A 13679-nucleotide genomic window follows, 5' to 3' on the forward strand; every position below is an offset into this window, starting at 1 on the left:
CCCGATTGGTCAGCTGATTGCCACGTCAGCGAATGTCATGTGGGTCTTGCATAACACATGTAGAATAAGCCCCTCGAGTTATATCTGACTGAACTAACTCCGCAAGCTATACGTATCATTTATAATCCTATACCAGGCTTTTTTCTGTCCCTGGGAAGTATAGGCTAACAATTACACAATAATTAAATAGTGAATTGAATAAATAAATACATAGTCCAGTTTACTGTAAAATCGGATATTGGGAAACCGATTAGATGTTCTCTAAATTATATAAGCCACACAATACACAATAAAAATAGCTTACACTTTTAATTGAGTGTGGGCAGGGCTCCAAAAAAGGTTGAGAAACACTGGTGACGGTGTAGAGGGAGAAAGAGGTTGGGGGGGGGGTTGGGGTATAGACTCCTGGGGGACTCTGGTCAATGAAGTTACTGCCTGGGTTTTCTACCCAGATTTACAGATACTAAAGCACAATCACTTTGACTTACGGATGTGCAAATTTAACGGTACACACACACGGATATTCACACCAGAACAGCAGATGGTTCCGTTTGCAGCCATCTTTTGTTGCCAAAGAGGGAAACCACAAAAGAAAAAAGAAGTCGTAACACGGAAACATGATTTTTGACCTTGCCTAAATGCCACATTGCACTGTGAAGTAGACCCATTCTTCCACATTGTAGTTGAGACGTCAGGTTTTTTTTTTTCTCCCTCTCTCATTGAAAACGGCAGGGGATCGCTCTTATAGTGCTGACATTAAACTACAGGCGCCGGGGCTACATGTGATCATTACTGACACAGGATGTGGTAGACGGGCCCCATTATCAGGCAGGGCCCATTGTTTCTGCTGCATGCTAGCCAGGACGACAAACAGTGGGTCTCACTCTTAGAGTATATATGAATAGAGAAGACACCCGAGTTCTCCTCCCATCCACTTGCATTAAGTTGCTCAAAAGCGCATGAGGCGATTTCACTCCTCCTTCCTGGTAGGAACAGAGTGCAATCTGGGATGGATTTGCCCCAAACACATGAACGCGCTGCCGTTTGACTGTCATTGTGCCGTTTGTGCGCGTTCACGTATGAAACATTAGTTCACGTGTCATGGCCCCAATCACATGAACGTGCGCAATGATAGTCAACGGACCAGCGCTGGCTCGAGGTGCAATGCCAAATTCGGCCACTACGTCAATTTCGCCTCAGGGTTTCCTCTGGGTGCCTTCTCTATTCATATATACGCTAAGGTCTCACTCTAGAGCTGAGCTGTAGCTCATACGTAGCTCTGGCAGCAGACCCTCCAGTAGTAACAGTCCTGTGGGACAGTGGAGAGAGAGAGAGAGAGAGAGAGAGAGAGAGAGACGGAGCCACTTTGAGAGCGTTGGCAGTGCTTTCCATGTGAATTACTGTCACTCCCCGTGCGCCGCCTCTTATTAGAAACCCCGGCCCCTGTGGCTTTATGCAGACCTTTAATTGATTGGCTCGGAATAATGCGGGGCCTGCCACAGCGCACATGCGTGCGTGTGTGTTTTTATGTGTGACAGAGAGAGAGAGAGAGAGAGAGAGAGAGAGAATGAATGAATGAATGAATGAATGAGTGTTTAAGTGCATAATGTCTATTGTCTATGTGCTGTGTGTGCGTGTGCGTGTGCGTGTGCGTGTGCGTGTGCGTGTGCGTGTGCGTGTGCGTGTGCGTGTGTGTGTGTGTGTGTGTGTGTGTGCGTGCGTGTGCGTGCGTGTGTGTGTGTGTGTGTGTGTGTGCGTGTGTGTGTGTGTGTGTGTGTGTGAAGCAGTTTGCGTGCATGCGTGTGTGGTGTGTCTGCACACACAGAAATGCGTGTGGCAAGTTGTATACGTGTCGTGTTGTGATTTGTGGGGGGGGGGGGGGGGTAAAAACAACACTCAGCCCATTATGAATTCACAAATTTTAATTCACTTCAACATTGAATGAACCAAAGATTCCAAATGAAATGCGATTGACTTATAACCCTGATTCCTGTCATACAGACCAACACAACAAAGTCAACGAAGCATTGGAGTCGATGATACACTGTGAAATCCTCAGTGTTAAAAGGTGTTTTTTTTAAGTGATCATTTTTGGTTAATAAGTGTCAAATATCTCTATATTCCACTAGTAATCATTACTGTTGGTTGAGGGACAGGCGTCTCCCTGTCTCTCCGGATCTTTAGTGAACAGAAAATACATTTTAGGGTCGAGACACCAATTTGATCTGAACAGGAAAGAGAACAGCTCGTACACTCGTACAGGATAAACAAGTGGAATTGAAAGTGACGTAACAAATCAACAATATTGAGCAGACATTGAAATTGGAACTGAAACACGATATAAAACTGTATTTTTGATAAATGGGTTCTCTCTCCTGATCGGATGAAACCGACGACCCACTTTTAGTATCAGCCTCAAACAAAAATATCACCTACAGTACAACAACTTTAATCTATCCATTAGTCACTATGAGAGTATAAATATGTACACCCTCACAGTTATAAACACTGAGGATGTTACAGTGTAAGATTACAAGGCAGGTCCTCTGTGTGAATGTAGCAGCCGATTGAGACAGTCAAATGAGAGATCCCCTGACATACAAGTGATTCATTCTCAGATGTGGATTCAAACACACACATTTTGTACACATTTGCGACCGGACACAGAACAATATACAGTTTGAATTTGTTTGTATTTTTAAATACTCCGGGATTGAGTGAATGTGGCCTGCCTGGTGCAATGAATTATAAATTGAAATTGAACTGAACTTGAATTTCATTGCATTGTCCAAAAGTGCAGCACTGTTAATTCTGCTAACCCAGACTGGCTCAAACAAACACTCAGTAAGACAAAACAAAGAAAGTATATCAATTACAATTTGATCCACGTCTGGTATTTACATACATTTAAAGTGGTGAGCAGAGTCAAGCCTGCCATGATTCTGTAATGGCTCAAAAAAGTAGATTGTCATTATCTGCAGCAACAAAGTGCTGTTTAAAACACACACACACACACACACACACACACACACACGCACGCACACACGCACGCACACACGCACACACACACACACACACACACGCGCACACGCACGCACACGCACACACACGCACACACTCGCACGCGCACAAACCAACCCCAATGTTTCCTTAAATGTTTTTGGATCTGGTTCCACCGTTGCCAAGTCCTTTTTTTGACCATCTTTGGGAAATAGAGTCACAAAGGAGTTGGCGTAACACAAACAGACACGGCTTTTACTCAATAACACTCAGTAACTGCTTCTTTTTCCACCTTTTTTTTTCCACTGTCCGCTCCTTTCTTTCTTTCTTTCTTTCTTTCTTTCTTTCTTCTTCCCTTGATTCCCCCCCCCCCCCCTCGGTCAGTGTGCTCTATAGTGTCTCTAGTTACCCAAATGAGCGCTACTGTTCCAAAAGCCAATATTCATTTAAAAACAAAACAAAACATGGAAATAAAAACTAAAAATAGCACGCGATGACAGCAAGTCCAACCATAATAACAACAATAATACCAATAATGATAATAACAATAATAATAATAATAATAATAATAATCATGGATAAAGATAGCAATAAATAGGGTTGGTAGAGTTTAAGTGCGGGTAGGTGTGGTGGAACACATGACTGTGAGCACCTGTGAGCACCAGAGAGAGAGAGAGAGAGAGACAGAGAGAGAGAGATGGAGAGAGCAGAGTGAAACAGGTGGGCTACCGCTACCGCACATACAGTAAAGTGACTGATTGTTTGGTTGCCGAATATCTACTCCGTCCCCTCCTTTTCTCAACGCTTTCTTCCCCACTGCACATCACATCAGAAGGTTAGTGGCCTGGAAGGCCCAAAAGTATCCCTCGGAGAAGTTTGCACATTGTTACCCACAATGTCCACAGTCCACTCTCTGTCTGTCTGTCTGTCTCTCTCAGACAAACTGTCCACCGCCGTTCAAAATGTCTCTCTGTCGAATCACCAAAAACCTCACAACTGGGTCATGAGTCTAAATAAGAGGGGCCTTAAGGAGGGGTGAGAGAGAGAGAGAGAGAGAGAGAGAGAGAGAGAGCGTCACATCCGCTAAGATACCAGTGTGTGAGGGGCTTAGTTAAGAGCCAGATAGGACAGGAGGTGAGTTTGGAGTGGGTTGATGTCTGAGAGGGAGTCACAAAGTGTTGTCCATCCAAGTCCTCAGGCAGCCAAAAGAGTAGTCAGTGTTTGTCCTGAGGATTTATGGCATGGTGGAGGTCTTGATAAGTCGTCGTCCCCCCCCCCATTGACTACACCATATAAGAGAGAGAGAGAGCGCTAGAGTTTGTGTGTGTGTGTGTGTGTGTGTGTGTGTGTGTGTGTGTGTGTGTGTGTGTGTGTGTGTGTGTGTGTGTGTGTGTGTGTGTGTTTGTCTGTCTGTCTGGTGGAGAGAAAGCACAAGAGAGAGAGAGAGAGAGCAGCCCACCTTCCTTGACGAGTGTCATCTTTGGGATTGGCTGGCTGAGAGAGAAGGTCGTGATGGTTTCCAGTTCTTCACATCCATTAACACACAGAGATGGTAGTAGATTCTGTACAGTATCATCTTGTGGTTGCGGAGGTATACTGTAAATGGGAAGTAGCAGTTCTATCTCAGGACAATAAAGCAACAACAACATAAATCTGTCTTCCACAGTTCCATATCAAACACTGTGTCACGGCACCGCAAAGTGACAACCTGCTTTCTCCCACTGAGGTAACGTTGTAATTTCACCACTCCACAATATCACCTCGCAGATATCAGATATTTTGTCTGAAATGATCACTAATTTGTCTGGTAATTTGTATGACTCCCTTTACACATCCCTCAACACTCGCACGTGCCTCTGTGTAGCCATACCTCCACCCGTCATTTGAGTTCCTCACGTACATTCTCCAGGATTGCCTCTTTTACATCTCTGCTCTCTTCCTCTCCTTGTGTTTTGCCGCCCAAGTCTCTATCTCTGGTACTCGGCCTGCTCTCTGGGACTGGACGAGGTACTCCCGGCGGTCAGAGGCCCGCCGGGCCGAGTGAGACCCTTGTCCTTGCCCTCGTCCTGAGCCGCTCCGCTCGCCGACGACGAGGCCTGGCTGGACGTGGATCCAGAGGAGGAGGAGGCCGGAGGAGGCTGGCTCAGCCCTCCGCCGCCGTTCCCGCCGGCCGTCTCCGAGGCCGACGCGTACATCTCCTCGGCGCCGTCCTCGCTGGACTCCGGGTCCTCGGAGCCCGAGAGCAGCTCCTCGTCCCGGTACTCGCTGACGTCCACGCCGCCGCTGGCGGCCGCGCCCTCGCCCAGCTCCTTGAGGCGGCCGTGGTGCTTGACGTGGTAGCGCTGGTTCTGGAAGAACTTGATGATGGTGTGCTTGGGCAGGTCCAGCTGTGCGGACAGGGTGTGGATGGCCTCCTGGTCCGGGTAGAGGCCCACGTCCTGGATGAAGCTCTGCAGGGTTCCCAGGGCCTCCAGGGAGATCTATACAAGATAAGCATGAAGGGATTTAGATTAGGAGATTGTTAGTTGTGTACTCAACCGTTCTCATCGCAAAAATGTTCATGTCAAGGACCCCCAATTAAAATGTACCTGGGGAGTGGGGACCCCTTAAAGGAGAATTCCATACTAAAAGGCTTTCTTACCTTTCTTTGTAGTCGTTACGTCCCCACCAAAGAGGTCCAGGTGTTATTTAGTGCAAAAGCTCCTTATTGGCTATTTCCCCTATCATAAGCCCTAAATTAATTGCATGGGAATTGAATGGGGCTATGGGGCTTTTTTTTTTGTTGTATATATCCTCTCTTCAGAATGTAAATAATATCCCAAGCGGCACACTTTACTACTTATTTCGATGGAAATAAGCGAATTAGCACAACACCCCATAGCCCCATTCAATTCCCATTCAATTCAATGCAATTCATTTAGGGCTTATGGTAGGGGAAATAGCCAATAAGGAGTTTTTGCACAAAAAAACACCTGGACCTCTTTGGTGGGGACGTAACGACTACAATGAAAGGTAAGAAAGCATTCTAGCATGGAATTCTCCTTTAACCCCCCCGCCCTTGAAACACAGTGAGATAAGAGTTTGTACTTTGGTGCGTGATCGTGGCTTCTTGGTTCCACCGCTGACATTGCCAGGCGTACACCCGCCGCCGCCTCCTCCTGTTCCCACCAGGTTCTGTGCTCCGTCCTCGACCACCGGAGGGGGCAATGGGGGCTCCTCTCGCATGGGGGAGTGGTGGTGCTCCTTCAGGGGTGTCGGGGGCGGCCTGTGGAGCGGCTGTCGGGAAAAGGTGAAGAACTAATTAATGGGGTACAGTGACCCCTCTTCAAAGTTGCATCCTGGAATTCCACTAAAACAGTTCAAACCCGGCCTACAATGTTGACCATTTACAGGTATGTGTGTGTGTGTGTACTCTCGTTCTCTCACTATCATTCACGTATGCATGTAGGCGCATAGTTTATGGAGGGACTGCAAGGCACCGCTAGTTTTAAAGAACACTTTAACATTCCTTTAATTATGTTTGCATGACATCTACAAATGCAACATTATATAGCGAGCGCTTTTAGAATGTCATGATCCCATATAATGCTATCTGTTTTCCTCACCACAGACAGTGCACTGAGCCATTTCTCTCTCTCTCTCTCTACGCTTACAGACAGTAGCCAGAGTCACACATGGGCTTTGCAGAGGGTGAGAACGATATTGTTTCACAGCTCACAAAGCACGGCCTATTAGCCTGCTCCGTGCCTTCGTAACAGACTGCCGGCCGCCGTGTGTATACCTTTGACCTGATGCGTGTAAGATTAGCCAAGCATCTGTCTGCCCCCATCAGTCTCTCATTTACTAACTTACCACATTCCAGCACTATTTAACCTGCTCGTTCATAACCAGAGGGGGAAAGAGAGAGAGAGAGAGTTTCCTGAAACTACAGAGAGAAAGTGTCCTGTACTAAGTTGTGTCTGCTTCAAGTTAGCAATTAGATTGACGTGAAATAATGAATGCCTGCCGCGGTTTTTAATAGCTGATAGCTGAGGGGAGGAGGAGAACTAGTGCACGATTATAGGCTATAGCGTGGTTATGTACAGTAAATCTAGGAAACCAGTAATCCATTGTACATGCTGTGCTTAACCCATTCTGACCGGGCACCCATTTTGGTGTTAGCACTATGTTATGCTTTAGCTATTGAAAAATAGCAGATCTACAAGCTCATAGCGCGCCACCGAGTGGCGCGCTACGAGCTTGTAGGTCTGCTATTTTTGAAAAATCGAAGAACGACTGACATTTTTTAGAATCTGATCTCAGGTCAGAATGGGTTAATCAGACCAGTGTGTGTCCAGTGGAAACCTCGTATGAATCTGATCTCAGGTCAGAATGGGTTAAGATACCTGACTTCAGAACTCATTAACTTTGTATAATTGGTCCTCACTAATTATCATTAAGATGCACCATTTCCATCGACTCGTTCTGCGTTTCTTTGGTGGAAAGTTGACATTCTGTGATATAAACCATTGTTCTTACATTGATAATGAAAAAGACAAATGTCTTGTTTAAAATATCCAAACCTGCCTCCATCTGCCCGCATGTGAACGCAGCTTGAGACAAAGACTGAGGAGGAGACAGAAATGGTACCATCTGATATAGGAGCTGATATAGTAAGGACCAATTACTGTATGTGAATATATGTTGTCCTTTAGGATGTCAATCCAACCAGATATTAGCCTGCCATCCCACTGTCTTTTTCAAAATGAAAAGAACAAAAGGGAGAACTATCCTATAAGATTGGCTTAAGGGAGTTCCCAATGCAGCTATGCCCGAATATGGAGTGTGTTGTCTAACCTCAATGTGTCGTTATGGCATCTTCAGCAAACAAATCAGTCAGCTCCATATATGGGCACAAAAGGGGGAAAAGGGGGCAGGTCCATATGAGCATAAAAAGGACTGACAGATACCGATATCACCATATATGGGCATAACAGGGACAAGGACTGACAGATACAGAGATCTCTCCATTTGTGGGCTGTGCACCGTAGGCGTGAGGGCCACGTAGCAGCCCAACCTCTAGATGTGAGAGCCGCAACCTCGAGTTAATAAAAGGGACGAACGGACTACCCACACACCTTTAAAACAAATACTAGGCCTATGTATATGAGAGATCGTGCTGCTACTGTGGAGTAGGTGTGTGTGTGTGTGTGTGTGTGTGTGTGTGTGTGTGTGTGTGTGTGTGTGTGTGTGTGTGTGTGTGTGTGTGTGTGTGTGTGTGGGAGAAGCATGTTATGCTATTCTGGTGGGTGGGATCCTTCTGTGGTTATTTGACAGTGCGGAGGAGGGCAGGGTGAAGTGCAGCAAGGAGCGAAAGTGGCTAGTCGGTGGCTGTTTGTCAGAAGGTACGGTGGCTGTTGTGAGAGGCCTGTGGTCGTGTCCCTCCCGTTGGCTTAAAGAGCAGGGAGGGGCCCTCCCCACTGGAATGCCCAGCTATAAATCTGTGGTGCATTAAAATTAAAGGACCCACATAAAGATAATAGTCATTCGCCTTTCTCTCCCTCTCTTCAATAATAACAGGGTATTACTCGAATAATATCGAGGGCAGGCCAGACCATGAAATTGCTCCGAATTCACTGCAGTGCGGGGGCTTTTTTCTGCTGAGTTTGGGGGGGGGGGGGGGGGGGGAGGGAGGGAATTTACAGGAAGTTTTTAAGATTATTTTTTTTATCCTCATTTCCCACTCACTCTCTCTCTCTCCCTGTCACACAGATGACAGATTTAGAAATGGTGCAACAGTTGTGGTAATGGTGGTAAGTGATACGACGTAAACGAGGAAAGGTTGCCAGGAGTACAGATATCTACCCTGCCCTAATAAAGGACCACACAGCCACAAACATCTCTGCTCAAACTCAGTGAGACAGCGTGACACTTAATAACTAAATTGAGGGTGAATCATGGAGGAGGATTGTTGCGAAACCGGCCTCCCTTCCTATAGGGCTTTTTTGCACGGACCCTCATCATCTCTGCGCGGTTCCTTTGGGCAGACAGCAAGGACTCATGGATTGATGTCACGCGTACAGTACAAGCACACTTGCACGCACGCACACAGACACAGACACAGACACACACACACACACACACACACATACACACACACACACACACACACACACACACACACACACACACACACACACACACACACACACACATAGAATTCCAAGGCCTGGTCTCCTTCATGCGCTAATGCTGATGTTAGTGGCAGAGAGAGAGAGAGAGCTAGAGAGAAAGAGAGAAAAAGAGAAAGAGAGAGAGAGAGAGAGAGAGAGAGCAGTGCGGTGGCTCCTTCACACTTCATCTCAGTCGGCTCCACCACGCCTCCCTCCTCTCTTCCTTCTCTTCTCTTCTATTCCACCTCCACCTTACGCTCCTTTTCCACCTTCCTCTCTTTTCCCCCTGCATGATTGTCGTCCCTTCCCTCCATTCCCGTCGTCCAGCTTCCCCCCCTCGTATAGTTCTCTCCGTGCCTCTTGCTCTCTCTCTCTCTCTCTCTCTTCACTCCTAATGCATCAGGACACTAATAAAGCGGCGTGCGTCTGCCAAGCCGACATGACTCCATGTCCAAATCAGCCCTGCATGACTCCGACCAATGCCAGTAACTCCCCCCAAAGTCCCTCTGCAGCTCCCCCTCCCTCTCTCTCCCCCTCCCTCTCTCCCTCTCTCTCTCTCCAGACCTTATTCCCTCGTGCTCCACCCACCTCCCACCTTATCCAACGCTCCCATATAGCTTTTCAGCACGAGTCCATCTCCCTCCCTCATGTCTCCCTCAGGCTGATTTCACCCGTGCGTGCGTTCACATTTCTCAAGCCCCGTGCCGAGCTCGGGACAAGCGAAAATAAATGATACAGGAGCATCTTCTGCAGGTCGGAGATGTATTAAAGCACTGAACTATCTGTGGTGTTGTTAAATGTGCAATTTTATATTGCATAAAACATTATTTAACCGATCTGTATAGTAGAGTATACTAATAACATAAAACTAGCAGCTCATCTGCAGTGGTCGAAGGTGGTCTCTCTATTCTGCTAGACTAGAGAGTCATTTGGACCCTGGTGTCGTCAGGTAGGACACATACTGGTTGACAATGGAGTTCTCCCTGAGGCTCCTGAAGCACAATATCTCATCAGGTTAAGCATCTTGCCTAAAGAGAACATCAGTGTTTCAACACATGGGAGACCCGGGTTCAAATCCCAGGTACATGATGAATATGTATAGGTTGCCGGCTCAACGGTTATTATACGTGTCGTCTTTTATTACGTTTTTCTTCTTTCTTCTTTGTCACCTCCCGCGGGAACCTACTGATCTCTAGCTCCTCCCATTTCCCTGTTGCTCCTGACCCCTCTACCAGTCCACATGTCACTGTAGCGCAACACAGTACAGCCCCCGTGCTCTCCCCAAAAACCACAAACACTGGAAACCCCTGGACCAGACTGGCTCTTCTCATGCCATATAATTCAATATTCGTGAAAACGTTCTCTTTGCTTTTCTTTTTTTGTACTCCCCCACCTTTTTCTCTTTCTCGCTTGCCTTTGCCCGTGTTCTTTCACTCTCAGTCTCGGTCTCTCTCTCTCTCTCTCTCTCTCTCTATCTCAATTCAATTTCAATTCAATTCTCTCTCTCTCTCTCTCTCTCTCTCTCTCTCATTAAGGGGCCAAGCCCGAAGGAACTTTGGTCGCTTGTTGTATTCATCTGGGCCTTTGAATTATAAATAATTTCTTCTATTTGCGCTCCGTTTTTTTTTACAAAATGCAGCAATGGTAGAGAGATATGTCACCCTGCTTAGACACGAAGCCCACAACCATTGGCCAAAGGGTGGCGCTACAGTGATCAATTTAAAATGCAAACTTTGAACAGACATAGCTCATGAACCGTTTGACCGCCAGCAATAAAACTTAAATAAACAATGCGTCTACTCAGAGTTGGACAGAGTACTCCCCAGTACTTGAGTAAGAGTACAAATACGTAAAAGTAGCTCCGTCAAAATGTTACTTAAGTAAAAGTAAAAAAGTACTTGCTTTTTACATTTTCAAGAGTAAAAGTACATTTTGTAGTTTTCACATTGACGAATTTATGTAATTTTTTTCACAAAAATGTTATAGGACCTTGTTTCAGAGAAGTAACTCTTATGTATGCACTCACGTGATTTCTTGTAGAACTACATTATACATATTAGTATAACAAACTGCATGCACTCATCAGAGTGTAGAGTAGGAGAGTAGCGACACGCTAAGCGGGCTATAGTTCCAAACATTGCTCCTATGACTGGAACTATCCCATTGAGATAGAATGAGCACTTCCGCATTCCATTGTTACAATGGGAGTAAACGCTATAGTGTCGCCACTCTCTTACTAGATTACTCTGGCACTAATGTGCATTCTTTTAGAACTACGTTATACGAAATAGCATAACAAGGGAGTATGGAAAGTAATATATGGAAAAGTATGGAATTGGACTTTAGCAATTTTCAGGTCTGGATGAGTATAGGCTATGGACAAAAGAGTGTAGAAAAAGTATTGTTTCCAGACCATTGACTTGTAAAAAACTTTTAACAAATCCACACATCCCCCACCAAATCAGTTGAAAGACAGTATGAATTGCAAATACATAGCAACACAAATAACATGTACTTCTCTTTGTCTGAACATTTATTAGTTACGCAGTGCAGTTATTAGAAAAGCGCACGTATCTTTTCTTCATAAGGAAACCATAATTGCTCGGCTGCATTCGTCATCATGTCCATGGACACAGTTAATACAGGAGGCTTCACAGCCAGCGCAAACATGTAATATTTCTTTATTGACTCATTTATTTCCGCTTCTTATTTAGAAAAGCCATTCATGGAGAACAATGTATTGTTTTTCCAATCTATTAAGGGGAGATGATGAGTAATAGGTAGGACCATTTCCATTATAAATATTTGTTTAGAAACAGCCATTGAAGAAAAATAAAGTTAGTGGACTTTTACTTTAGTTTTATAGTTCACTGGTGAATTGTACATGAACATCACTTATGTTACTGTAGGGGTTGAAGGTACATAATACAGTTTAAGTTTACATGACAAAACATTGCCTGGTTTGGTGTTAACCAATTTCAACATGCCGTCCCTATTTTGAGCATGACAATGTAGGGAAACAAATATCCACTCTACAATGTGTCCCATTGTGACATGTTGTGAGCTTGCACATTGGCTATTTTCCCCACCATCGCATGGCTAAGGTGGTGATTCAGTGGTTAATTGATGTTTATGAACTACCGTACATGGCTACAATCGTCTTGAAATCATTTGCCAACATATTAGAATAACCTGTCCTATACAGACACAATTAAATTAGCGGTTGGATTTTAAAAGCATTTAGTTACATGAAGCATCTAGGTACAGTATTTGCACTCAAATGTCAAAAAGTTGTAAAGAAATCTACAGAGAAATCCAGAAATTTGAGTCTGGAAAAGTATGGAATTTTAAAATGGAAAATGTGTAGGAACACTGCATGATTATTACATAATACTACTTTTTGTTACAATACAGAAAAAGCTAAGGATTGATTGTGCCAATCGTCCCCTCTTAAAACCCATTTTGGGCGGGAACCCCTTTTGATGTCAGCATTATGCTATGCTTTAGCTATTGAAAAATCTACAAGCTCATAGCGCCTGCTATTTTTAAAAAATCGATCGGGATGTAGAAGACATTTTTAGAATCTGATCTCAGGTCAGTAGTTTGAACAGCGAGTGAGAGCAGCTCTGCTGCCGCTGGCGAGCAGAGGGTGAAGACACAGACACGGCTAGTGGGAGAGCAGAAGTGGGGAAGGGGGGGGGTTCCTTTGAATAAGACAAACATTGAAAGTCCATAGACTTAGCTGCCACATGACATCATGAAAGCACCTGAAAGCCAGACATGGAGGAGGGGTAGCGCCCCTTAAAAGACAAAATAAAATTGTCTTGGAAATGTACTAAGTAATAAGTAGCCTATTAAAGAAATCAAATACTCAAGTAAAGTAGGCTACAAATCCTCAGAATCTGTACTTAAGTACAGTACTTAAGTACAGTTACTGTGTCCACCTCTGCGTCTCATCACGAGGTATATGACCTCCGACCATTAGATCTCCCACCGTTTTGAATTATATGAAAAACAGTTCTAACTCTAGCATGGATGCACCTGGCTGGGTCGTATCCTCAGTGATGTATCCTGAGGTCAACGGGGTTTCGGGTCTACCAACATCATACCCCTCACTCAGGCGACCCAGCCGGGGTTGATCAAATCCCGACTTACGTCCCAGTAGCTATATACCCTCAATCAGTACATCAGGGAATGAGCAAGGCCACACAATCCGTTGCTCCGGAACTATACTCTGCCGGGACTGGGAGAACCAGATTATATATTATATGTATATAATAATATGTAATTTATATACAGCTGCAAGCAGCGATAAGAGGGGCCAAGGAATGGAGCAATAAGAAAAAGGACTATACGCAATACGCACGATAAGTGGGTCTGTTTGTGGTACAAACAGCTGCAATACCGCTGGGTGACTTGAAGGGGGCATTGTTGAGCAGCCTAAAAGGGCCATTCACACTGAGAACTATAGCTGCAGCCAGCTGTGTTGTTGAGCAGCCTGCTGCACCGCTCAGTTCACACGGGTGT

At 45.2% G+C, this 13679-nt stretch overlaps 1 protein-coding gene across 5 annotated transcripts in view; it reads right to left on the reverse strand.

Moving 5' to 3' along the window:
- Positions 1-1904: 1904 nt before the first annotated feature.
- The window catches only part of satb2 (SATB homeobox 2), a 61340-nt gene continuing 49565 nt past the window's right edge, over positions 1905-13679 (reverse strand). For 3 of the 5 annotated variants that reach the window (XM_080785804.1, XM_080785803.1, XM_080785801.1), the window contains exons 13-14: positions 6088-6297; positions 1905-5480 (exon numbers count right to left, since the gene is read on the reverse strand). In XM_080785804.1, the coding sequence (XP_080641930.1) occupies positions 4968-5480; positions 6088-6297 (723 nt within the window). In that variant the 3' untranslated portion in view covers positions 1905-4967. The remainder of the gene's footprint in view (positions 5481-6087; positions 6298-13679) is intronic. The other 2 variants (XR_013965529.1, XM_080785802.1) reach the window with 2 other exon arrangements.

This window comes from Protomyctophum bolini, assembly GCF_963924005.1.
Source record: "Protomyctophum bolini genome assembly, chromosome: 16".
Taxonomy (NCBI): Eukaryota; Metazoa; Chordata; class Actinopteri; order Myctophiformes; family Myctophidae; genus Protomyctophum; species Protomyctophum bolini.